Consider the following 27,213-nt stretch of genomic DNA (forward strand, 5'->3'; position numbering starts at 1 on the left):
CATGTGTTTATTTGATGAAGAATTTTCATTGGCTGTAGATTGGCTACAGAAATAAAGTCTGTGTGGCAAATCTACCAAGAATAATCCTTAATTAAACATCAGATCAAGTAGAAGTAATAATATAAATTGTATTTTTATTAACTTCTTTCATGACTTAGCTGCAAATTTTACACAATAAAATATTCATATTTTCCACCATATTTTCTGTTGTTCAGTGTTATTTTTTGATAGACCAGCTGCTAGATTTAAATTTTGTTTTTACAGTGAATATTTTCTTAGTGATTAGTTAACATGCTCACATGTACTGTGAAGGAGACATAAACACTCCAGATTTAAACACTCATGTAATGGTTTAAAGAACGGAACCATGACCACAGGAAACACATTAAGATCTTTTTTCCTGTTGGATTTTACAGTTTAATCAAACACAGGCTTGACGTTATTTTGAGAACATTCTCTGTGGGTTCACTGTGGTGAACCAGAGGCGGATCCGGGTCCTGATCTGATGCAAGTTTATGCCATAGATGATGGGGTTGACGATGGGCGGCACAACGAGGAACTCTGCAGACAGCGCGTTCTGCAGCGCCGCCATGGAGCTGCCGCCATAACGAGAAAAGAACGAGTCAAACAGCACCGAGATGGAGAAGACAACCAGCGAGGCGAGGTGAGGAGAACATGTCTGAACAAACTTCCTGCGGTCGGTCCGAGAGCGGGCAGCACTTTGAATCAGGTGCACGTATGAGACCAGGATGATTATGATCTGCAAACTGTGCAGGATAATGATCATAATGCTGTACAAGTTGTTGGTGGTGGTGTCTGAGCAGGACAGCTTGACAACCTCCCAAATGGTGCAGAAGATCCTGGCTATGCGGTGGCTGCAGAACGACAGCCTGCTGATCAGGAGAATGCCTACAGCTGTTTCTAACAGAGACAGACACCAAGTGAGAAGCAACAGCAGCGCAACCTTCTTGCCCGTCATCAGAGCCCAGTAACGCAGCGGCTGGCAGATGGCCAGGTAGCGGTCATACGCCATCACAGTCAGACTGGTCATCTGGCAGAGGATATATATATAAGTGAAAAACATTTGCGTCAAGCAGCCGGTGTACGTGATGAGGTGAGCGTCGGCCAGAAGGTCTAGGAGCAGCTTCGGGTAGAAGCTGGATGCTCCACAAAGCCCAGTGAAGCACAGGTTGCACATGAAGATGTACATAGGCTGGTGGAGGGCTTTATCCAGACACACGGTGAGGATGAGGGTCAGGTTCACCAAGATGGTGACCAGGTAGGACATCAGGGTGAAGGCAAAGTAGATCTGACGGTTCGTCACTGAGTCGTTCAGACCCTGGAGCACAAACACAATCTTCACATTCTCATTCATATCAAAGAAATGCTAAAGATTTCAGAGCCTTGGAAACTCTGATGCTGACCAAACATAAGTCTGCGTGGTCCAAACCAGTGTGGCTGACGGCCTGCAGACATAAAGATTCGCTCTGCAAAGAGAGAACACTGATATGACGTCTTTCAGTTGAAAATAGAGCTGAAATAAAGACAAACTCTTCCTTAGAACCCTCCTTTAGTTCAGCTTTAAACATTTCAGACCACAAAGATTGTACAACAAACATACAAGATGATCCAAGTCATTCATAATGGAAATATTTCATCGGGCATCAAATAACCAGGAAACATTTTAGAAGCCGCTTCTACATGTATGGAAAAACAGACACCTTGCTTTTTAATCCTTAAACAAACCAGATGAAACCAACTGGAGGAAACTGCTGTTCATTTGTTCAAACAGAGACTCTTTTACACCAAACAGTTCAGACAATGAGAGGAAAACATCCGAAAATCAGAACAGAGAGACCCTCTGAGTCTCTGCTAATGAGTTGTGGAGGATTTTTTCCTGAAGGGAAAACACATTCAGGATCAAGCAAAAACAACAAAAAGCTTCAAATGTGAGAGAGGTGAGACATATTAACAACTCCAGTCACATTCAGTCAATCATTAACAGCAGCTGGTAGCTTTGGACTTAATGCACTAAAGCAAGACCCTCAACAGCAGCGAGGCAAGCAGCAATGAACATATTGAGCAGAGAGCTACGTCTTATCCACCTGAAATCACAGGTAGACACACCTGAGGCTGAGGCCATACCCACCTCATCGACGTCACACTTCTCTCCAACAGAATAGTTTGAAAGTTGTTGAAGAACAAAGTTGCACTCATACTGCCCATATAATCTGAGGTTTAAAATGCAGAGGAAATGTGAAAGTTAATAATCAGTTTAGTAACTTTGGCTCAATGGTTTGATGGGACAAAGAAGAAAACATCAAACCTGTTTCCCTTTTAATATATTTACATTTTACAATAACTACATTTTTCAGCTGAAATACAAGCACTCCTGCTGGGAGGAGGGGGCTGATGATTTTCACCAGGAAACAGAAGACCTCTTTTCAGGTGTTGTTGGAATTCTAAACAATAACCGATTTCCTAGAGTTACTGAATAAGGAAACGGTGGTGTCGTTTTCTGTTCTATCTCTCTTCGAGGTCAGTCGTGTTTTTTCTCTTCTCTCCAGCTTTCACCCCCCCCTCCCCCTCTCCTGCTTCTGCTGCTATGTCTTGTCTTTCTGAGCACTTTCTTTTTATCAACCGAACTCTGAAAAACATGGATCTGGTAAGCTGGTCTCTCAATGGCATTGATGAAATTTTGCGATGGGTAGGCAACGAAAGGGGGACCTGTCCGGTCCTGATTTGACTCATTTTGTGGGATACACCCTAAATTCTTTGATGGAAAAGGGTGTGTCTTTAGACTTTGTCATTCCTGGACATTTGAAACGTTTGCATGTTTGGGTTCAGGATACTTGGATTTCTACTTATTGGATTTGGTGGATTTTTGATTTATCAGCAAATACAGCAGATGTCAGTAGCCATTCGGCCTTGATCAGGCTGCCGGCTGCATATGACTAAGGCGGAGAACGGACAGATCTGGAAGGTGGAGGAGCAGAGCCGAAAAGCTGTGTTTGCTGGAACGCAGACTGGCTTTGGTGGTTGAACTCAAGAGGAGATGGGATAAAATCTGGAAGTGAAATGCGGAAAAGCCCAACAATTTGGAATATTGGATTTCACCATTTGGAGCAAGCAAAGACTTAAAGCTGACGGGAAAGTCAGTGCAGCTTGTCTCATAACAAGTAACATATTTGGTCTATGCCTTCCCTATCTAATCACTCCTGGATTGTTATGGAGAGAGAGCTCAGAACTCTCCCCCGCTCCCCCCTCCCCCACTGACACCTGCGGATGCTTTCTGAACTGTTGGCCAGCTGATAACATCCAGGACAACGGCCTCTGGAGAGCGTTCACAGAAATATAAACACTTTCACTCAAACAGACACACATAACTGATGCTCATATAAACTGATGAACTTACACGCGACTAGTCTCGAATGTTTACCTTCTGCTTTATGTGTCTCGTTTTCTTTGTGCTTATTTGAGGTTTTGATATCTCAAACTGTATACTGTTATAGGATAAAGTTTGAAATGTGTCTTTTCCATCCCACCTTCGTTTTTGTGGCTTCTGGTTTGGGCATTTTAGCATTTTTGGGGAAAGGCCCAGCCCACCCTGTAATGCCCCCTATTGGTACTCCTGGATTTGTAAGTTATGGTAGGGATGGATGTTTTATAGGAGGTTTTCGGGGTGGGGATAGAGTAGACAGATTTGATCTTGGTTACTGAACAGGCTAAGCTTACCTAGTATAATGTAAAATAAAAATAAAATACACGTAGGAACCTAAAACAGGCCTTACTTAATTAGTTGAACCCTAAATTGTAGATAAATGCTAAACCTTTGATCTCTATGAAGCATTCATAAGCATTATGTGGAACTAAAAGTTCCACATAATGATTATGGTCCCCTTGATTTTTCTTCATGTTCATGTGATGAGACATCTTGTTTTCCTCTTTTGTGAGTGATCACATAGATAAAACATTATCTCTGTGATCAAAGGGGTGGAATGTTATTGTAATATATTTCTGAAGTCACTGTGGCCTGACGCCAACTCGGTCATGGGAGACACAAGGAGCTGCACATCAGCTCTGCTAATTGCAAAGGCCAAAAGCTTGGGTTTTACTGTGCAGATAATGAATGTCCAGGATATGATTGTGTGACGGGGTTCTTTGTTCCTCAAGAATCCAGGCTCAGTTGTGTTAGCGGTGATGGTGCTTTATTATGCTCCTCAAAAAAACAGGGTGCCAAAAGAAACCTATATACATATGTACAAAGTCTTCTGGAACTCAGCCTCCCTCCAGTTACCAGCCATGTAACAAGGAAAAAGAAATACAAAATGGCCGCCGTTCTTCCCACAGCCCTCATTAAATAGCTTAGGCCCCTCCTCTCAGGCTTAATTAACCCTGATTTCCCCATATAAATCAGTTTTATTCAAATGAATATAGAAAAACCACATACATTTTACACTTTCAATCCTTTTCATAGATTCATGGAATCATTCATATACAACCAACACACACACACACACACACACACACACACACACACACACACACACACACACACACACACACACACACACACACACACACACACACACACACACACCACTGAAATATTAAGTGTGCATCCTCAATACCCCAGCAGGTAACCAGGCAGTGCTTATGTGTGTCTTGTTGAGGAAACTTAACTAGGGCTTTACCGCAAGTGCAACGGTCCTCACAAGAATAGCTTTACGGGCATGTGTGTGTGTGCACGCCAAGTCCGCAAGGTGGCTTTTAGTGACGAGGCGGCTTCATCACAGATTGTCTTTGTTGGGCAGAAACAGGGCAGACAGACTGGCTGGCGGACCGAGGGGTGTGATAACTTTCTATCTATGTGATCTCTGCTCTGTTTTCAATAAAAGTGCTGGATCTTTATCACTCCCCCGTTTCCTTATTCAATAACTCAAGGAAGTCAGTTACTTTTTAGAATTCCTACAACACCTACCTGAGCAAGACCCTTAACCCCCGATTGCTACCCAGGCGCCGCACAGTGGCAGCCCACTGCTCCCTAAGGGGATGGGTTAGGATGCAGAAGTGAATTTCTCCATTGTGAGATCAATTAAGTTCAATTATTAATTATTAATATTATTTTATGCTTGAAAATGGCTTTTGTTGAATAACCGGAAATCGGACGTTAACGGCTATTAGCATTCTGGCTAGCAGACTTTTCTGCGCTAACTTTAAAAGCTTCGGCTTTTATTTTAGTCAAAATGAGTGGGCCGGAGAACATAAACATTAAAATCCCATCAATGTATAAAACCCCTGTGGAGATAACGTTTGTTACAACCATAAAACACATTTGAACCATATCAGCAATGCCATGGAACCGACTGGTAGGATGAGCTAATTCAATTAGCCCCTTGTTTAAAAACACCATGTGGACGCATTACACAAACATTTTCCAATGACCATGTTTTTTTTCCGGCGGCGCCTCCGGGCAGCGGCTATGCGTACTGCTCCGACCAACTCTTGACATTTTTCATAAAAAATGCTGCCAAACTCGCTAGAAATCTCTCATCTACCCAGCCGATGAGTACTTGACCGCCAGCTCCTGTTGGAGTTACGGTCATGTAGTGTTTTTGGACTTCTAACTACTACTACGCTCGACTGTTTATGTGGCTTCGGCGTACTACGGGTACCAGTCCCGGGGGCCTGTGAGGCGGCGGACTCGATGAGCAGCTCACGCCGGTGGAGAGCGAAGCGAAAGCGGTGTAGCCGGCCGAAGAAAGACAGCTGCTGCGGAGGCTTAGCAGCTAAGCTAAAGGCTAACCCCTTCAGATCGCCGCTCCCATCCATCTTGCCGTCCAATGTCCGCTTGCTGAACAACAAAATTGACCATCTACAACTTGAGCTCTCTGCAAAGAGGGAATTCAGGGACTGCTGCGCTTTCATCCTGACCGAGACATAGCTTAACTCATCAATACCGGACCACGGCGTTAGTCTGGAGGGGCTAGCTACTTTCCGCGCCGACAGAAACAAAGAACTCAGCGGTAAGACCCGAGGAGGCGGACTCTGCGTTTACATCAATAACACCTGGTGTAAAAATGCTAGAATAGTCACAAGTTTTTGCTCTCCGGACATCGAGACCCTGATTATTAGCTGCAGACCTTTCTATCTGCCTAGGGAGTTCACTGTTGTTATCATCACATCGGCCTATGTTCCTCCGAGTGCTAATACAAAAGAGGCCATGGGTGTTCTATATCGGACTATCTCTGAGCTGCAATCTGCACACACGGAGGGTGTTTTCATCATTGCTGGGGATTTTAACCAGGCAAATATCAGAATCAGAATCAGAATCAAGTCTAATCGCAAAGTAGGTTTGCACTTACAAGGAATTTGACTTGGTATTGATGGTGCAGACAAAAAAATAAGAATACAGTGAAATAACAAGTAAAAGGATATATGCACAGGAGCTGTATACACTCAGCAGACTGTGCGTCAATGTAATGCAGAAGCTTGTAAGTCCTGAGCGGGGGAGAGAGACAGTGTCCAGATTCACGGGTGGCTCTTGTAAAACTGAGCCACGCTCTTGTGATTATGAAAACTGTTCTCCCTCATTTCTACCAACATGTGGATTTTGCAACTCGGGGAGAGAACACTCTAGACCTGGTTTACACAAATATTAAAGACGCATTCAAGGCAGCCACCCGCCCCCACCTCGGTTCTTCAATTCAATTCAATTCAATTTTATTTATATAGCGCCAAATCATGAAACATGTCATCTCAAGGCACTTTACAAAATCAAGTTCAATCATATTATACAGATTGGGTCAGATTATACAGATTGGTCAAAAATGTCCTATATAAGGAAACCAGTTGATTGCATCAAAGTCCCAACAAGCAGCATTCACTCCTGGGGAACCGTAGAGCCACAGGGAGAGTCGTCTGCATTGTACATGGCTTTGCTGCAATCCCTCATACTGAGCAAGCATGAAGCGACAGTGGGAAGAAAAACCACCCATTAACGGGAAGGAAAAACCTCCGGCAGAACCGGGCTCAGTATGAACGGTCATCTGCCTCGACCGACTGGGGTTACAGAAGACAGAACAGAGACACAACAAGAGAAACAAAAAAGCACAGAAGCACACATTGATCTAGTAATCTGTTCTACATTAGATGGTAGTAGCGGGTGAGCCGTCTTCTCTGGATGATGTCACAGTTAACAGAACGCCAGACCAGGTGTACCTACTATGAAGAAAAAGAGAGAGAGCAAAAAGTTAAAAGCTGAAATGACGACAGTCATTTCAATGTAATACAATGCAAAACTGGAGAACAGTAGACTGAAGAACAGTAGAAATCAGTAGAGTGAGAAAATTAGACCCTGATGTCCTCCAGCAGCCTAGGCCTATCACAGCACAACTATAGAGATAGCTCAGGGTATGAGCCACTCTAACTATAAGCTTTGTCAAAAAGGAAAGTTTTAACATTAGTCTTAAAAATAGATAGGGTGTCTGCCTCACGGACCAAAACTGGGAGTTGGTTCCACAGGAGAGGAGCCTGATAGCTAAAGGATCTGCCTCCCATTCTACTTTTAGAGACTCTAGGAACCACCAGCAGACCTGCAGTCTGAGAGCGAAGTGCTCTGTTAGGAACATACGGGGTAATCAGAGCTCTGATATATGATGGAGCTTGATTATTAAGGGCTTTATACGTTAGAAGGAGAATTTTAAATTCTATTCTTGATTTAACAGGAAGCCAATGAAGGGAAGCTAAAATTGGAGAAATATGATCCCTCTTGTTGATTTTCATCAGAACTCTTGCTGCAGCATTTTGGATCAGCTGAAGACTTCGAACTGCATTTTGTGGACTTCCTGATAGTAAAGAATTACAATAGTCCAGCCTTGAAGTAACAAATGCATGGACTAGTTTTTCAGCATCACTCCTGGACAGAATGTTTCTAATTTTGGCGATATTCCGGAGGTGAAAAAAGGAAACTCTGGAAACCTGTTTAATATGGGATTTAAATGTCATGTCTTGGTCGAAAACGACACCAAGATTTTTAACTTTATTACCAGAGGCCAAGTTAATGCCATCCAGATTAAGAGATTGATTAAGAACTTTATTTTTTGAAGACTCTGGCCCAAAGATTACAACTTCTGTCTTGTCAGAATTTAAATGCAGGAAATTTAAAGTCATCCAGCTTTTGATGTCATCAAGACATGACTGCAGTCGAAGTAATTGATTGGATTCATCAGGATTTATGGATAAATATAGCTGAGTATCATCAGCATAACAGTGGAAATTAATCCCATGCTGTCTGATAATTTTGCCGATCGGAAGCATATATATAGTAAAGAGAATTGGTCCAAGGACTGAACCCTGTGGTACTCCACAAGTGACCCTAGAGTTTGAGGAAGATTTATTATTAACATGAACAAACTGGAATCTGTCCGACAGATAAGATTTAAACCAGCCTAATGCTTTTCCCTTAATCCCTACAGTATGCTCAAGTCTTTGTAAGAGAATATTGTGATCAACTGTATCAAATGCAGCACTGAGATCTAACAGGACAAGTATAGACACAAGTCCATTATCTGAGGCCATGAGAATATCATTGGTGACCTTCACCAGAGCTGTTTCAGTGCTATGATGAGCTCTGAAGCCTGACTGAAACTCCTCAAGTAGGTCATTACTTTGTAAATGTTCACATAGTTGATTAGCAACTACTTTCTCAAGAATTTTAGATAAGAAAAGAAGATTAGATATAGGTCTGTAATTTACTAACTCATCTTGATCAAGAGATGGTTTCTTAAGTAAAGGTTTAATAACAGCTACTTTAAAAGCCTGTGGTACATATCCATTTACCAAGGATAGATTAATCATGTTTAAAATAGGACCACTGATCAGAGGGAATACCTCCTTAAACAACTTGGTTGGGATTGGGTCTAACATACAGGTAGAAGGTTTAGATGAAGCTAAAATTTTAGATAGCTCAGAAAGCTCTACTGCTTTTAAACAGTTCAGACACTGCGCAGGTTCTAAAGATTCCTCCAATGCTGCCTCACTTACTGAGGATGAGGTAATCATGTTTGGGAGGATGCCAATTATTTTATTTTTAATGGAATCAATTTTATTTATGAAGAATCCCATAAAATCATTACTGCTAAGAGCTAAGGGAATGGATGGATCAACAGAGCTGTGGCTCTGGGTAAGTTTGGCAACTGTACTGAAGAGAAATCTAGGATTATTCTTATTCTCCTCAATTAATGATGAAAAATATGCTGCTCTAACTCTGCGAAGGGTCTTGTTATACAACAATAGACTATTCTTCCAGATTAAGTAGGATTCCTCTTGGTGTGTAGAGCGCCATTTTCTCTCCAATTTCCTAACATTGTGCTTCAAGGAACGCAGCTCTGAATTAAACCAAGGAGCCAGCTTCCTGTGAATAATCACCTTCTTTTTCAAGGGAGCTACATTGTCTAATGCAGAACGCAATGACGAAGTCATACCGTTTACAAAGACATCTATTTGTGAATTGGAAGAAACAGCATTGCTGCCATCTACAGGGCATTTCTGCAATACGGAGGATATTAAAAAGGGGACAGACTCTTTAAGTTTTGATACAGCATTATCCGATAAAGATCTACTATAATGGAACCCTCTTTTGGGGGTGGAGAACTCAGTTAGATTAAACTCAAATGTTATTAAAAAATGATCAGATAGGACAGGGTTGTGAGGAAATACTGTTAATTCTTCACAATCAATGCCATATGTCAGCACAAGGTCTAAAGTATGGAGCCAAGAGTGCGTCGGTTTATGCACATTTTGAGCAAAACCAATTGAATCTAGGATAGTTTTAAAGGCTACACTAAGGTTATCACATTCTGTGTCAACATGGATGTTAAAATCACCCACTATAATAGCCTTATCAGTATTTAACACCAAATCAGATAAGAAATCTGACAACTCATCCAAAAACTGAGTGTAAGGGCCTGGTGGACGATACAAAACAACAAACAGAAGAGGTTTTATTGCTTTGCAGTTTGGATGAGGGAAACTGAGGGTTAAATGTTCAAAAGAACTGTAGTTATTAATTGGCCTGGGACTAATTAATAAATCAGACTGAAAGATGGTTGCCACTCCTCCTCCTCTTCCCACAGATCTGGGAATGTGGAAATTTGAATAATTGGAGGGAGTTGACTCATTTATACTAACGTAGTCCTCTTGTAGCCAGGTTTCTGTGAGACAAAACAAATCAATCTGTTTATCAGAAATCAATTCATTAACTAACAAAGTCTTTGGAGGGAGAGACCTTATATTTAATAGATCACATTTAATTGTTTTATTTTTAGGTTCAAGGTGAACCGTATTGATTTTTATTAGGTTTTTATGATTTGTTCCTTTTAGATAAGTTTTTGATCTGTTAAGTTTTGGCCGTGGGAAAGACACCGTCTCAATAGGATAATGGATGGGTAACAGTACAGAAGCTGCAGAGAGGTGTGTTAAACTACGGCTCTGCTTCCTGGTCTGGACCCTGGGTTGTCAGCATTTAGGAGGACTAATAAATCCGGCCAGATTTCTAGAAAGAAGAGCTACACCATCCAAAGTAGGATGGATGCCGTCTCTCCGGATCAGACCGGGTTTTCCCCAGAAAGTTCTCCAGTTATCAATGTAGCCCACGTCGTTTTCAGGACACCACCTAGACAACCAGCGGTTGAATGATGACATGCGGCTAAACATGTCATCACTGGTCAAATCAGGCAGGGGACCAGAGAAAATTACGGAGTCCGACATTGCTTTAGCAAACTCACACACCGAAGCAACACCAACTTTAGTGACCTCCGATCGGCGTGATCGGGTGTCATTACCGCCAGCGTGAATAACAATCTTACTGTATTTACGCTTATCCTTAGCCAGCAGTTTTAGGTAAGATTCTATGTCGCCCGTTCTGGCCCCTGGCAGGCATTTAACTATGGTCCCTGGTGTCTCTAGTGCCACGTTTCTGACTATTGAGCTCCCAATAACCAGGATCGGCTTCTCAGCGGGTGTGTCGCTGAGTGGGGAAAATTTGTTTGAAACGCAGACGGGTTGGTGGTGACCTGGGGGCTGAAATCTAGAGCTATGCTTCCTACGAACTGTCACCCAGCCGGCCTGCTTACCCGGCTGCTCGGGTGCTTCTGGAGGACCACTAAGTGAACTAACGCTAGGTCTATGTGGCTCCGCGCTAGCAGAGGGGCGGCTATCAGCTGGTCTTTCCATAGCATGGAGCCGGGTCTCTAATTCTGACACCCTCGCCTCCAAAGCTACAAAAACACTACATTTATTACAAGTACCATTATCACCAAAGGAGGCAGAGGAATAGCTAAACATCTGACACAGAGCAGGAGATAAGGGGAGACTTAGTCAGAGACGGAGAAGCTGAAGTAGTAGTAGGAGAGGAAGCCATTGTGGAGCTAAAGCTAGGCTAGGCTAAAGCTAGGCTAGCGCCCTTCTACCACGCCAAGAGAGCAAACCGTGAAACACGAGGAGTTCCCAAGCGTGATATGCAGCAACAGAAAATGTTTTAAAAGTGCTTATGTGTTAGAAACAGATGTTACAGCAAAGAGATTAAAGATAAAAGCGAGAGAATCTGGAGCAACAAACCGCTGCTCACGCAGTGAAAACAGGAAGTGATACAATACGCCTTACCGCAAACAGGAAGTGACGTCAGCCAAACGGAGAGTCTGTCCGATAAGCAGGGAACCCTTCAGACCATCTTTCTGTTATGCTTCCTGCATACAAGCCCCTGCTGATCAGAGCTAAACCTACAGTGAGGCAGGTGACGGTGTGGACTGAGGGAGCCATGGAGGCACTCCAGGACTGTTTTAAATTCTCTGACTGGGACATGTTCAAAGCTGCAGCAACTTATGAGGACAAGATTGACATTGATGAGTACGCTATGACTGTGTCAGCCTACATCAACAAATGCATTGAGGACGTCAGCACCACCAAGACCATCATCACCCGAGCCAACCAATGACCCTGGATTACTGGGGAGGTCCGTCAAGCACTAAAAGCACGAAATTTAGCCTTCAAGTCTGAGGACAGCGAGAGCCAACCTGAACCGTGCCATCACGTTAGCAAAGCAGAACCACAGTCAGAAAATCCAGGAGCTTTTCCATGACGCCAGCAACACCAGGAGCATGTGGAAAGCCATAGGGGCGATCACTGAATACAACACGCCCTCCCCCCCGGTGGGTGAAGTTGATGCTGACTTCCTAAATGGACTAAATAACTTCTTTGGGAGGTTTGAGGCTCTAAACAGCACTCCAGCAGTGAAAGCTGTTCCCCATCAGGAAGAGGATGTCCTCCACCTTGACACCGCAGACGTCTGGAAGACTTTGAGGAGAGTCAACCCGCGGAAGGCCGCTTGGTCCCGACAACATACCTGGGCGGGTGCTCAAGGAGTGTGCAGGTCAGCTGTCTGGTATCCTGACAGACATTTTTAACACATCGCTGGACCAAGCCACAGTGGCAGCATGTTTTAAGTCTGCCTTCATCATTCCGGTGCCGAAGAAACCTCAAGTCACCTGTTTCAACGACTACCGGCCTGTTGCACTGACTCCCATCATGATGAAGTGCTTTGAAAAGCTGGTGAAAGAACACATCGTCTTCAGTCTCCCCCCAACACTCGACCCGTTCTAGTTTTCCTACCGTCGGAACCGCTCCACTGAGGACGCCATCTCCTCCGCTCTTCACCTGAGCCTGACCCACCTAGAGGAGAAGAACACACACGTGTGGATGCTGTTCCAGGACTTCAGTTCAGCGTTTAACACCATAATCCCACAGCATCTGGTGGAAAAACTGGAACATCTGGGCTTCAGCACACCTCTTCGAAACTGGCTGCTAGACTTTCTCACCAACAGGCCTCAGTCGGTCTGGGTCGGACAGAACACCTCTGGTGTCATCACCCTCAGCACGGGCTCCCCTCAGGGCTGTGTCCTGAGCCCCCTGCTGTTCACCCTGATGACTCACGACCGCGTCCCCAGGTTCACCACCAATCACATCGTGAAGTTTGCAGACGACACAACGGTGGTGGGCCTGATTAGAGACGACAACGGCCAGGACTACAGAGAAGAGGTGGAGCAGCTGGTGGGCTGGTGCAGAGACAACAGCCGGATCCTGAACATGGAGAAGACGAAGGAGATCATCGTCGACTTCAGGAAGAACCGGCCTTGCCACTCTCCACTGCTCATCAATAGCTCAGCTGTGGAGATGGTCAGTAGCACCAAGTTCCTGGGGGTGCACATCACGGACAACCTCACCTGGTCTGCGAACACCACATCACTGGTGAAGAGGGCACAGAAGCACTTGTACTTCCTGCCGAGGATGAAGAGAGCCCACCTGCCCCCGCCCATCCTCATGACCTTCTACAGAAGCACCATAGAGAGCATTCTGACCAGCTGTCTCTCTGTGTGGTGTGGAGGCTGCAGTGCCTCTGACTGGAAGAACGTGAGGAGAGTGGTGAGGACAGCAGAAGGGATCATCGGGGCTCCTCTTCCCTCCATAAAAGACATTTCATCTCAGTGCTGCGTGTCCCGTAACATCATCAGGGACCCCTCACACCCCCACCATGGACTGGTTCCGCAGCATCCGCTGCAGATCCACCAGGTTCTGCAAAACCTTTTTCCCTGCTGCCATCAGACTATTGAACTGCTGTTGAACTGCTGAACTATAACCCATAAAATCTGCACAACATTCGCATATTTGCACATTTTGCATCATTGCATCTCTATCTAGCATTACAAATGCTGCCAAACTCTTAGTTTCTATATCCATTCTTGCACAAATGTCCTTTACGCAATCAATTCTGTACATACAAATGTTTTTAAAAAAATACTCACCTGTACACTGTGACTTTCTCCTGCATTGTTTACATTTCAACTGTTTACTTTTAAATCACTGCTGCACCTTATACTGTAATTTAATTTTACTGTAATTTACAAGCTTTATGCAACAAAATTTCGTTCTGTACGCACTCTGTGCATACAAAATGACAAATAAAGTTGTCTAAGTTTAAGTTTAAGTCTAACCTTTCCCTTTGGTCTCTCTGCCCAACCTGTCGGTGCCTCGTGTGAGTTCGGTCCACTTTGGCCATCCAAGGAAAGACAACGGGAAAGCAGGGAAAATTGTTTGTCTGTTCAGCACCGGCTAGCAGCTTAGAAGCAGCAATGTGGCCATGAGCTTGCCGAAGCTTGGACTGCAGGCAGCCTCTGAAGCGATTGCTGTCACGATTTCAGTAGATTTTCCTCTCAGCATGGGAAAGTGGGTCCTTTTGCTGGCTTTTAGGCTCTGTCTGGATTCTGCTTTCCTGAGAAGAAATAAACAAAGCTGTTTTTGGCATGGAGGGATTCTTCCTCCGGCGTTCTACGCTGAAGTGAAGACAGCAGACTTAACTCTGAGTTGCCCGGTTATATCCCCTGGGCGATGAAGTATTTCTCCCCTGTGCTGGCTCCTGGCTTTTGGGCCCATGAGCCCTCATGGTTCAGGCCGGCCTCCTTCTTCCTCTGTCTCAGGCAGAAAAAGGTGAAGGCTGGGTGGCAGCCCCCCTCTCCTCGAGGGCTCCTGGAGAAAAGCAGTGGTCTTCTGAGAGTCTGGTCAGAAGTGCTCTGACCAGACTCAGGGGGAGTGGTGTGAATTTACAGCAGGCACCCTGCCGTGAAGAGAGGCCGTCCCAGCCAGAAACTCACTTCTCACAACCCAATTTTAATCCTTCCCATGTCACATAGTGTTCAACATTCACACAATTTAGCCATGGTGTGATGGCATAACACCATCAAGAATGTATTAGTCAAGTTTTTCTCCTTTCAAACCTAGACGTACGGTCCAGAACTATTTCAGTTCCCAGTGTAGCCCGTGTTTACTTCCTGGTTCTAAGCCAATTATATGAGAGTTCACAGTGTTCCCAACACAGAGCTCAGTATTTGGTATTTTTTCTTGACAAAAGAGCAGCAGCCTGCAAACATGGAAGCCATTTAGAGAAGCAGAGCAAAACTAGAACAAAATACAACTTTATAAATCTATTCTGTAAAAGTTAGAATTTAGTGTAACAATGGACTGTTGAGTAAATGGCGGGTGTCCGTGGAAAGAAACCACTTTTAATTATATTTTAACCACTAAGTGTCATTATTACTCGTCATTTGTTTAATTAGTTGAATGTTTAAAATTGTGGATAGATGCTAAAACTATGATGCCGTGTGACGAAACTGATTTGTGAAGCATTAATGTTGATAATTGTTATTTGTTTCAGCACACAGACCTTTTAATGTCCCTCAATATCATTATTTCTCTTATATATCCTAGATTGTTTAATTTCTATTTTTTTTTCATGCGTTTGTGTGATTACGAATTTTCATTGACTGTAGATTGACTACATAAATAAAGTCTGTGTGGCCAATCTACCAAGAATCATCCTTAATTAAACATCAGATCAAGTAGTAGTAATAATATAAATTGTATTTTTAAAATATGGTGGAAAATATGAATATTTTATGCAATACATTTTCTACCATATGTTCTGTGTTTCAGTGTTATTTTTTAATTAACCAGCTGATAGATTTAAATTTTGTTTTTACAGTTAGTATTTTCTTACTGGTTAGTTAATATGCTCGCATGTATCGAGGAGACATAAACACTCATCTAAAAGTTTAAAAAACAGAACCACAATAACGGGAAACACGTTGGATCTTTTTTTACTGATGGGTTTTAAAGTTTAATAAAATGCAGGCTCATCGTTATGTTGACAAAGATCTCTGTGGGTTCACTGTGGTGAACCAGAGGCGGATCCGGGTCCTGATCTGATGCAGGTTCATGCCGTAGATGATGGGGTTGACGATGGGCGGCACCACGAGGAACTCTGCTGACAGCGCGTTCTGCAGCGCCGCCATGGAGCTGCTGCCATAACGAGAATAGAATGAGTCAAACAGCACCGAGAAAGAGAAGACGAGCAGCGAGGCGAGGTGAGGAGAACATGTGTGAGCAAACTTCCTGCGGTTGGTCTGAGAGCGGGCAGCACTTCGGACCAGGTGCATGTATGAGACCAGGATGATTATGATCTGCAATGTGTGCAGGATAATGATCATCATGCCGTACAAGTTGTTGGCGGTGGTGTCTGAGCAGGACAGCTTGACCACCTCCCAATTGGTGCAGAAGATCCTGGCCATGCGGTGGCTGCAGAACGACAGCCTGCTGATCAGGAGAATGCCTACAGTTGTTTCTAACAGAGACAGACACCAGGTGAGAAGCAACAGCAGCGCTACCTTCTGACCCGTCATCAGAGCCCAGTAACGCAGCGGCTGGCAGATGGCCAGGTAACGGTCGTACGCCATGACAGTCAGACTGGTGAACTGGCAGAAGATGTAGATATAAGTGAAAAACATCTGCATCAAGCAGCCGGTGTACGTGATGAGGTGAGCGTCGGCCAGAAGGTCTAGGAGCAGCTTCAGGTAGAAGCTGGACGCTCCACAGAGCCCAGTGAAGCACAGGTTGCACATGAAGATGTACATCGGCTGGTGGAGGGCTTTATCCAGACACACGGTGAGGATGAGGGTCAGGTTCACCAAGATGGTGACCAGGTAGGACATCAGAGCGAAGGCAAAGTAGATCTGACGGTTTGTTGCTGAGTCATTCAGACCCTGGAGCACAAACACGATGTTGACGTTCTCATTCATATCTGAGAAATTCTAAAGATTTCAGAGCCTTGGAAACTCCAATGCTGACCAAACATAAGTCTGAGTGATCCAAATCAGTTTGGCTGACGGCCTGCAGACATAAAGATTCGCTCTGCAAAGAGAGAACACTGATGTGACGTCTTTCTGCTGAAAATACAGCTGAAATAAAGCCAAACTCTTCCTAAAACATTCCTTTAGATCAGCTTTAAAAATTTCAGACCAAAAAGATTGTACAACAAACATACAAGATGATCCGAGTCATTCATAATGGAAATAGTTCATCAGCCATTAACAAACCAGGAAACAGATTTCACCCTTTTTAGAAGCTGCTTCTACATGTATGGAAAAACAGACACTTTGCTTTTAATCGTTAAACAAACACAATCTTTGTTAATCAGCTTGGATCAAACCAACTGGAGGAAATTGCTGTTCATTTGTTCAAACAGAGACTCTTTTACACTCAAACAGTTCAGACAATGAGAGGAAAACATCAGAAAATCAGAACACAGAGACCCTCTGAGTCTCTGCTAATGAGTTCGTGGAGGATTTTTTCCTGAGGGGAAAACACATTCAAAATCAAACAGAAACAACATTAATACAAAGCTGTGGGAGCCTAGAAGAAAAAGCTTCAAATGTGAGAGAGGTGAGACAGAATAAAAACTCCACTCACATTCATTGACAGCAACTGGTAGTTTTGGACTTAATGCACTAAAGCAAGACCCTCAACAGCAGTGAGGCAAGCAGCAGTGAACATACTGAGCACAGAGCTACATCTTATCCACCTGAAATCACAGGTAGACGCACCTGAGGATGAGGCCACACCCACCTCATCGACGTCACACTTCTCTCCAACAGAATAGTTTTGAAGTTTTAAAGAACTAAGTAACACTTAAAAGACTGCTCAGATAATCTGAGGTTTAAAAGGCAGAGGAAATGTGAAAGTTAATATTCAGTGTAATTTTGGCTTATTGGTTTCTCCAGATATCAGAAAAAGTTTCAGTCTGATGGAACAAAGAAGAAAACATCAAACCTGTTTGCCCTTAATTAAGCTGGGGATAGCATCACAGAGAGATGATCTGAAGTGCCCAGGTGAGGGCAGGGGGCTGCCTTGAATGTGCTTTTAATATTTGTGTAAACCAGGTCTAGAGTGTTTTCTCCCCGAGTTGCAAAATCCACGTTGGTAGTAATGAGGGAGAACAGTTTTCATATTTGGCTGGTTAAATATTGAAAACGGTCTCCATGTATGCAGATTGCAGCTCTGAGATGGTCCGGTAGAGAACGCTCATCGCCTCTTTTGTGTTTGCGCTGGGAGGGACATAGACCGCTGTGATAATTACCACAGTGAACTCTCTAGGCAGATAAAACGGTCTGCAGCTAACAGTTAGCATCTCGATGTCCGAAGAGCAAAAACTTATTATTCTTGCATTTTTACACCAGGAATCATTGATGTAATCATTGATGTAGTCCTCCTCCTTGGGACTTACTGCTCTGTTGTCTGTCTCTGACGGCTCGAAAGGTGGTTAGCCCCTCCAGGCTAACGGCGCGGTCTGGTATTTCTGGTGTGAGCCATGTTTCAGTCAGGATGAGAACACAGCAGTCTCTGAGCTCCCTCTTTGCAGAAAGTTGTAGATTTAGGTGGTCCATTTTGTTGTCTAGTGAGCGGACATTGGACAGCAGGATCGAAGGAAGCGGTGATCTGAATGGGTTAGCCTTCAGCCTGGCTGCTAACCCCCCGCGGCTCCCGCGTTTCTTCGGCCGGCTACACCGCTTACGTTTGGCCTTCCTTCGGCGTGAGGTGCTCGGCGAGTCCGCGGCTCCGTAGGCCCCTGGGAGTTGTTCTCGGAGTATCCCATGACTGCGCAAACAGTTGATTGTAGCGGTGGTGACAAGCCCAAACACACCGCATAGTCGTAGTTCCAGCAGGCGTTGATGATCGTGTACCAATCGGCTGGGTGGATGAGTCATTTCTGGTGAGTTTGGCGGCATTTTTTTTTATGAAAAATGTTCGCCAGTGGTCTGAATGTATGCTCTTTGCCGCCGCTCGGAAGCACAGCCGGAAGTCATAATTAGTTTGATTAGTATTTGATGGAGCTGAGTTTATCACATTTGCTAGATTAAATATGTAATATGGCATCAATAAAAATAAATTCTTAGAATATGAACAAATTAAATCTATAATTAGAAAAAAAAATTATGCATGTTAAAGGTGGTTTACAAATTCCAACTAATATATTAGAGTTCCTAGAGTTACACCCCCCAAAGCTATTGTCTAAATTATACAGGATACTGACTAAACTAGATGATTCAATATCTATACCTATTATGAACTGGGAGGATGATTTATCAGTCAGCTTTGAACAAAACATCTGGGCTCAGATATGTCTAAGAACTTTAAAAATGACTAGAAACCCCAATTTACAACTAATACAATACAAATCCTTCACAGAGTACACTATACAGGTCAAAGAATATTCAAGATGGGTTTTGCACAATCTAATATCTGTCCACAGTGAACAGGCAATCATCCTGATAATTATATTCATGCGTTATGGTTATGCACACCAGTCTAGAAGTTCTGGGCACAGATATGTAAGAACTTATCAAAGTGCCAGAGTTGTAAAATGTAACCTTCCCCATCAGTTTGCTTGCTGGGTAACTGAGGTAAGCTCTCTGGAAAAAAAGTTTGCTTTTACTGCCTTATGTATTGCAAAAAAAACTATCCTCATGAATTGGAAAAGTAAGGAAAATCTTAGTATCAATCAGTATAGAGATCTTTTGTTGGGTCATATTAATCTTGACACAGCATCTGCATCAGATCAATCTCTCTGGGCTCCTTTGATTGGCTCCATCACTTAGACTTAGACTTAGACAACCTTATTTGTCATTTTGTATGCACAGAGTGCGTACAGAACGAAATTTCATTGCATACAGTTTGTAAATTGCAGTAAAATTAAATTACAGTATAAGGTGGAGCAGTAATTTAAAAGTAAACAATTTAAATGTAGACAATGCAGGAGAAGTCACAGTGTACAGGTGAGTATTTTTTAAAAACCATTTGTATGTGCAGAATTGATTGTGCAAGGCCATTTGTGCAAGAATACAGCTTGTTAGTGGAATGGGGCGCTGTGGGATGCGTCCTGCGGGGCGCGGGGGCTGGTTCAGGAGGACCCTGAGTCTTGGGGCTCTGGGGGGTGTTCAGAGTGGGGCATCTGGTGGGTCTGGCCCCAGGGTCTGTTGCCCCCATTTGGGTGGGACTTGGGAGACCTAGGGGCGGCCTATAGCTGCCGCTTGTGGTGTTCTTGGGGTGTTCTGCGGCGACGGACGTGGGTTACTGGCCTGGTAGGTGAGCTGCCGCTGGTTGGGTCCGGGGGTCTGAGGTCCCTGCGGTGTGTCGCCCTCCTGCTTGGCATCTGGGCCGGTGTACGCCGAGGTGTCTGGCCCTACCGGGGCCTCTGGTGTGCTGGGGGGCCTGTTGAGCTGGTAGGGGGGCATGGACATTAACATCTCATGGCAGATCCTTAATGGGCTTGCACTCTGCTAGTGGGGGGAGGGGAGGGGAGAGTGGGGATGGACCGAGCCTGGATGTCTATTGTCGTATGTGTGGTGAGTTGTCTGAATATTAGTGTTGGCGAGGGATTACATTATTTATTTATTTATTTATTTTTTACTTCCGGGACAGCCAGGAGGTATGGTGGCCGGGTTGGGGGTGGGGATCGAGATGTTGGTCCTGGTGAGTGGTTGGCTCCCTCCGGGGCTATGGTGGTGAAAGTGGCAGAGCTCCCCTTACCGGGTGGGTTCTCGGGGAACGGGGGTGGCTATCGGGGCGACTGTGGCTTGGTGGGTTGAGTAGTCGTCTGGCAATCTGAGGGTTGTCGGTTCGATTCCAGCTACACCGGAATCGAGATCGGTGCCCCTGCCACATGTCGATGTGCCCCTGGGCAAGGCACTTAACCCCAAGTTGCCTACCGAGCTGCGTCTCGGTGTATAAATGTGTGTGCGTTAGTGAGAGCGATTGGGTGAATGTGGCTATAGTGTACAGCGCTTTGGGTGGTCAACATGACTGGAAAAGCGCTATATAAGTTCAGTCCATTTACCATTTACCATTTATCGGAGTCAGCAGGGGAGCTGGCTCCCCAGTCCTTTTCTCCCCATCCCCGGACTCCTCCCTCTGCCGTTCTCCATCACACTGCCATACATGTAGGACCTTGGGGAGGGGGGCGTTACTGGAGGGTCCCTCTTTCTGATGATGTCCCTCACCCCAATTTTATTATGCATTTTAGACACTTTCATTCACATTTTCACAACACATTGTCTGGGGGTGGGGGGGGCAAGGACATCTGGGGGAGGGTTATTGTGCTGGCCTTACCTCAGATGGCTGCCTCCATCCCCTCTCGCATTTAGACATTGTGGGTTCTGGGTGGTTGCTTGGAGGGGGTGCGCTGGCACCAGCTACCTTTCAGAGGGGGGGGGGGTGGACTGTGCCAGGCACCCTCTTTGGCACTCCCAGTTTTAAACTCCCTCGAGAACAACATGCAACAACACAACATTTGAGCAGGCGTAGGGAGGATTGGGGTATTTCTCACACCTCCGTTCTCTGATTGCCACCCGGAGTCTGGGGCCTGGAGGAGGAGTGTGCCACCTGGTCCGGGGTCTTGGTGGGCGGTTGTTGTAGGGCCCAGGTGACTTGCCGGGACTGGGGCTGATGCTTCTGAATGGAGTAACAGTATATGAACCGGAGGTGCTGTGCTGCGGATGAGAACCAAAACGGGAACCAAGACGGGAGAACTGGAGCAGACAGGCATAGTGGAGGAGTTGCAGAGCAATGTAGCGGACCCACAGCACGGCTGAGACGAATATAGGCTGGTAAGAGTCCTTACAGGAGCTTCGCTTGGCCGGATGAATACTGGTAGTAGATCGGAGTCACCACATGATTTACCTTGGCAGGGAGAATACTGGTTGCAGGACTGAGGCACAACAGGATTAGCTTGGCAGAGTGACTAGAAGGTCTGAGTCACAACAGGAAAGTTGCATCGACGAAACTGGAATAATCCAAGGCAAACTGAGGTAACAGAGAAGCAGGGGTGGCAGGATTCCAGCAGCAAGCAGAGAACACACAGGTGGACAGGCAGGGAGTTGGAGTTGTGCGATGACAGACCGGCAGGGGAGTAAGAACAGAGAGAGGCTTAAATAGAGAGGCTGGCAGGTGAAATGACTACCAACAGGTGTGACTGACTTCAAAGGGAGTGAAGTGAAGGCTGAGTGAGAAGGGGAGGGAGACACTGAAAACCAACAATAAATAAAGCCGGAACCTAAACCCAGACACGGAGGAAGAACTGAAAAATAGCAAATAAAACCCAGATCAAAACTGAACCCTGACAGATTGTGTATGTGTTTTTTTTCTGTTAACTTGTCAGGTTCGGTTGTGAACTGCTCCTTCTCCCCTTGAGAACATTTCAAGTCTCCGCTAAGTGTGGAGCTCATCCCCCCACCCTGCCCCCCTCCCCTGGCTGGCGCCTTGGCCCGCTGGTGCATCGGTGTTGCTCGATGTTTGGGGGTGGATGCCCAGGCGGGTGCCGGCTCATTCCTGGCGGCTGCTTTACAGGGCCTGGCCCCCCGGGGCTCGGTCGGGTCTCCCGCCGGAGAGTGGGGCGCCACCGGGTCCTTGGGCTCATCCCCGCGGCTCCTGGGAGCTTCGGCATTGCGGCCGCGGGGGATGTCCTCGGGTTTCTCCTCTTCCTATGTGGATTTCCTGTGTTGGCCCCTCTTGGGCGCCTTTACTTTGGGGGTCCCTTTGGGCATTTGGGGTTTTGGGTCCCGTGGCGCCTGCCTTGGAGCTCTGAGGGGACGGGCCCATATTTTTATTTTCAGCTACCAAATTATACATGTCAGATTAAATAATACTACATATAGGGGAGATCGGTGCTAGTTGTCACACTTTTTACACTCATACATAAATATTGGAATCAAAACACCATATATAAAAAACATATGTACCAGATGAAAGACCAAAGTCTCAGGCATATATTTTGTATTCAGGTATATTTCATATCTTATTTCTGTGCAGAGTTATAAGCGATCTAATGGAGATTGTCACCATGTGACAAGTTGCCCCTCCAAGGGGTAAGTTGTCACACTATAGGGGGTAAGATGTCACACGGGGTTTTGCAACCAATAAAATAAGGGCAAATTAATTTTGTTGTTATTTTTAATGTTAAGTGAATAAATGAAAATAACTCACTTTTACTACTTATAAAATAACATGAAATAATATGCAACTTGCATTACGAAACTGACACTTAAACTTTGACTACAAACAAAAGAACATAAGAAAATCTCACGAGTCAGACTCCTCAAAAAGTTGCAGTTTTGGCATAGCTTATTTAGATTGAATTGCCAGGAGCACTTGCATCATAAGAAATAACATGAAATATTATGAAACATTGATAGCTGTCTGACCCTGAATTTCCGCTGGTGTGAATGTTTTACAGTATCACCCCAAAGTACGCTAATTGACAAAAAAGTCCTCCGCTGTACTCCTGTTCGACTTGTGACCTAATAGCATTTTGACTAGCAGACTTTCAGCGCTAACAAATTAGTTTTATTTTAGTCATAATGAATGGGCCGGAAAACGTAAACATTAATGTCCCATCAATGTATGAAACCCTTGTGGAGATAACATTTGTTATAACCATAAAAACACACTTGACAATGACGTTAGCAATGCCATGGAATCGAATGCTAGCAATGAGCTATCTCTGTTAGCTCTTTCATTGTTTAAAACCCATGCACAATGCCTTACACAAACATTTCCAACGATGATGTAACCTTTCTCTTTGTGGGTCTCTCTGTCCAACCTGTCATCCAAGAAAGGAGCACTGAAAAGCAGGGAAAATTGTTGGTCTGTTCAGCAGCGGCTAGTGACTTAGCAGCTATGGGCTAGCCTGCGGCTCTGTAGCCTAGCAGCAGCCACGTGTGGTAAGGATTGGAGGCCTGGGCTCTGCGGCGTTCTCTGACCCAGTTGCCATCACAATTTTAGCAGGTTTTCCTCAGCATTCAAAAGTGGGTCCTTCTCTCGGCTTTTCAGCTCTGCGTTGCTTGGAACCAGCCCTGCCTGGAGTCCACTGAGTAAGCAAAACAAAGCTGGCATAGATGGATTTATTCACTTCGGCATCTGTTTTTAAGCAGAAGTGAGAGACTTATCTTTGAATCGGCTGACAGTTTTTCCCAATGCCCAGGAGGAACTGAGTTTCAGAGAGGCTCATGTCTTACTCAGCCTGTGGCCTCTTCCAGGCCCCATGTGTGGCTCCTGCAAGGTGCCCCCCCCCTTCTCCTCGAGGGCTCCAGGAGAAATGTGGTGGTCGTCTGAGAGTCTGGTCAGAAGTGCTCTGACCTTTTTTCTGTGGGGTGTGGTTTACAGCAGCAACCCTGGTGAGAGAGAGGCCGTCCCAGCTGACTCTCTCCTTTGTGGCTGTGTGGTCAGAATTCAATCTGACATCAATTATTTCATCATGGCTTTAATATGGCACAACATGCCAATAGCAGTATCATTGTGACTGCTAGAGCCAGAAGAGTTAACCACAGACATATAGCTGCCCTCAAATAAGTTTTGTTAGGCATGATTATGCTTGGTTAATTGAAATATCACCGTGGTCCACTAGGGGTTCTTTGGAAAACAACTTGCAGTGAGATACGTGGATCCAGGTGGAGCACTGAGCAACATTTACAGCAGTGTGGGTGAATCTGGGAGTAGAATCTGGTTCCTGTCACCGTTTGGCCCTCCCGTGTCTACATCTCAGGTTCTTGATCAGCACCCAATGGCCCAGATGGAAAGGGTATAGGGGTCCTGGCACAGTCTATCCATAGTCCATTGCTCATAGACCAAGAAATCCCCCCTCAAAGATGGTCCAGCAAAACACACAACAGAGCGCAATAATTGTTCTTATCAAGATCAATACTATCTTTACTACTAGATTTGTTTACTCAACTTCTTCCAAACATTTTCACAGCCAGATTTTCTACTTTTGTCTTAGCCTAGAAGCTTGCTCTGTAATGATTGCGTGCAATCGACCTGCTTATTCCATGAATGGTTCTGCTCATTAATATGTAGCTAAGGACAAACCTATTTTACGTAATACACAATAAGTCTAAACAAGGATAAATCTTTGTTTAGCCTTTGCTGAACTTGTTATAAATATGTCACAACATATTTTAAAAACCCAAAACAGTAAACCTCAAAGTTTAAAGATGCATTAATTTCTAGATTTTATGAATGTTTTATTTTAAACCTAAGCATTGCTAAATATTTATTTTACTTTGAAAAATATCATAGTTACAAAAATGAAGTGCTGTATGGCCTAAAAGCTTTACCTGAAGTTAAAAAAAGGTGTTAGTTGTCATTGGTATATGTTATATGTAATAAAAAAAGTCTGTGTGGCCAATCTACCATAAATGGTAAATGGACTGAACTTATATAGCGCTTTTCCAGTCATACTGACCACCCAAAGCGCTGTACACTATAGCCACATTCACCCAGTCGCTCTCACTAACACCCACACATTTACACACCGAGACACAGCTCGGTAGGCAACTTGGGGTTAAGTGCCTTGCCCAGAGGCACATCGACATGTGGCAAAGGGGAAGCTGGAATCAAACCCACTACCTTCTAATTGCAAGACGACTACTCAACCCATCAATATTGGGGCGACTGAAATACCATGAATAATCCTTAAACATCAGGTCAAGTAGAAGTATTATTATAAATTGTATTTTTATTAACCTTATTTATGACTCAGCTGCAAATTTTATAGAATTAATTATTCACATTTTACAACATATTGTCTGTTTTTCCAGTGTTATTTTTTTGATAGACCAGCTGGTGGATTTAAATTTTGTTTTTTCAGTAAATATTATCTTACTGACTAGTTAATATGGTCAATTGTATTGTGAAGAAGACATAAACACTCGAGATCTAAACACTCATGTTACAGTTACAACAACAGAACTATGACCACAAGAAAACATATGTACCAGATGAAAGACCAAAGTCTCAGGCATATATTTCCTACTGGGTTTTAAAGTTTAATCAAACGCAGGCTCGACGTTATTTTGAGGACGATCTCTGTGGGTTCACTGTGGTGAACCAGAGGCGGATCCGGATCCTGATGTGACGCAGGTTCATGCCGTAGATGATGGGGTTAACGATGGGCGGCACCACGAGGAACTCTGCAGACAGCGCGTTCTGCAGCGCCGCCATGGAGCTGCTGCCATAACGAGAATACAGAGTGTCAAACAGCACAGAGATGGAGAAGACGAGCAGCGAGGCGAGGTGAGGAGAACATGTCTGAACAAACTTCCTGCGGTCGGTCTGAGAGCGAGCAGCACTTCGAATCAGGTGCATGTATGAGACCAGGACGATTATGATCTGCAATGTGTGCAGGATAATGATCATCATGCCGTACAAGTTGTTGGCGGTGGTGTCTGAGCAGGACAGCTTGACCACCTCCCAACTGGTGCAAAAGATCCTGGACATACGGTGGCTGCAGAACGACAGCCTGCTGATCAGGAGAATGCCTACAGTTGTTTCTAACAGAGACAGACACCAGGTGAGAAGCAACAGCAGCGCTACCTTCTTGCCCGTCATCAGAGCCCAGTAACGCAGCGGCTGGCAGATGGCCAGGTAACGGTCGTACGCCATGACAGTCAAACTGGTGAACTTGCAGAAGGTGTAGATATAAGTGAAAAACATCTGCGTCAAGCAGCCGGTGTACGTGATGAGGTGAGTGCCTGCCAGAAGGACTAGGAGCAGCTTCAGGTAGAAGCTGGACGCTCCACAGAGCCCAGTGAAGCACAGGTTGCACATGAAAATGTACATTGGCTGGTGGAGGGCTTTATCCAGACACACGGTGAGGATGAGGGTCAGGTTCACCAAGATGGTGACCAGGTAGGACATCAGAGCGATGGCAAAGTAGATCTGACGGTTCGTCACTGAGTCGTTCAGACCCTGAAGCACAAACACAATGTTGACATTCTCATTCATATCTAAGAAATGCTAAAGATTTCAGAGCCTTGGAAACTCCGATGCTGACCAAACATAAGTCCGAGTGATCCAAATCAGTCTGGCTGACAGCCTGCAGACTTAAAGATTAGCTCTGCAAAGAGAGAACACTGATGTGACGTCTTTCTGCTGAAAATACAGCTGAAATAAAGACAAACTCTTCCTAAAAATACTCCTTTACATCAGCTTTAAACATTTCAGACCACAAAGATTGTACATCAAACATACAAGATGAGCTGAGGCATTCATAATGGAAAATTTTCTTTGGGCATCAACAAACCAGGAAACTTTTTAGAAGCTGCTTCTACATGTATGGAAAAACAGACACTTTGCTTTTAATCCTTAAACAAACAAGATCTCTGTTAATCAAACTGTTAATGGATCAAACCAACTGGAGGAAATTGCTGTTCATTTGTTCAAACAGAGACTCTTTTACACTCAAACAGTTCAGACAATGAGAGGAAAACATCAGAA

At 44.6% G+C, this 27,213-nt stretch overlaps 3 protein-coding genes across 3 annotated transcripts; all 3 read right to left on the minus strand.

Moving 5' to 3' along the window:
* Positions 1 to 439: 439 nt before the first annotated feature.
* LOC105921652 (putative gustatory receptor clone PTE03) lies at positions 440 to 1,440 on the minus strand. The gene has a single exon (XM_021313500.2). It carries the CDS (start codon positions 1,373 to 1,375, stop codon positions 440 to 442), a length of 936 nt encoding a protein of 311 aa, XP_021169175.2. The 5' UTR covers positions 1,376 to 1,440.
* Positions 1,441 to 14,426: 12,986 nt separating this feature from the next.
* Positions 14,427 to 17,429, minus strand: LOC105921651 (olfactory receptor-like protein OLF4). The gene is made up of 3 exons (XM_036131465.1): positions 17,356 to 17,429; positions 15,790 to 16,797; positions 14,427 to 14,580 (listed from the first exon to the last, which is right to left on the minus strand). Exons 2-3 carry the CDS (start codon positions 16,683 to 16,685, stop codon positions 14,427 to 14,429), a joined length of 1,050 nt encoding a protein of 349 aa, XP_035987358.1. The 5' UTR covers positions 16,686 to 16,797; positions 17,356 to 17,429.
* An 8,107-nt stretch (positions 17,430 to 25,536) lies between these two features.
* On the minus strand, positions 25,537 to 26,721 carry LOC118560517 (putative gustatory receptor clone PTE03). The gene has a single exon (XM_036131558.1). It carries the CDS (start codon positions 26,719 to 26,721, stop codon positions 25,786 to 25,788), a length of 936 nt encoding a protein of 311 aa, XP_035987451.1. The 3' UTR covers positions 25,537 to 25,785.
* Positions 26,722 to 27,213: the final 492 nt, after the last annotated feature.

Source organism: Fundulus heteroclitus, unplaced genomic scaffold (genome assembly GCF_011125445.2).
Source record: "Fundulus heteroclitus isolate FHET01 unplaced genomic scaffold, MU-UCD_Fhet_4.1 scaffold_44, whole genome shotgun sequence".
Lineage (NCBI taxonomy): Eukaryota > Metazoa > Chordata > Actinopteri > Cyprinodontiformes > Fundulidae > Fundulus > Fundulus heteroclitus.

Bases quoted from the DNA above. Each gene is read 5' to 3' on its own strand.
- LOC105921652 (XM_021313500.2), bottom strand. From the start codon at position 1,375: ATGAATGAGAATGTGAAGATTGTGTTTGTGCTCCAGGGTCTGAACGAC.
- LOC105921651 (XM_036131465.1), bottom strand. From the start codon at position 16,685: ATGAATGAGAACGTCAACATCGTGTTTGTGCTCCAGGGTCTGAATGAC. The intron at 14,581-15,789 runs GTTCACCACAGT...GCTTTTCTCCAG, and splicing joins AGGACCCGGATCCGCCTCTG to GAGCCCTCGAGGAGAGGGGG.
- LOC118560517 (XM_036131558.1), bottom strand. From the start codon at position 26,721: ATGAATGAGAATGTCAACATTGTGTTTGTGCTTCAGGGTCTGAACGAC.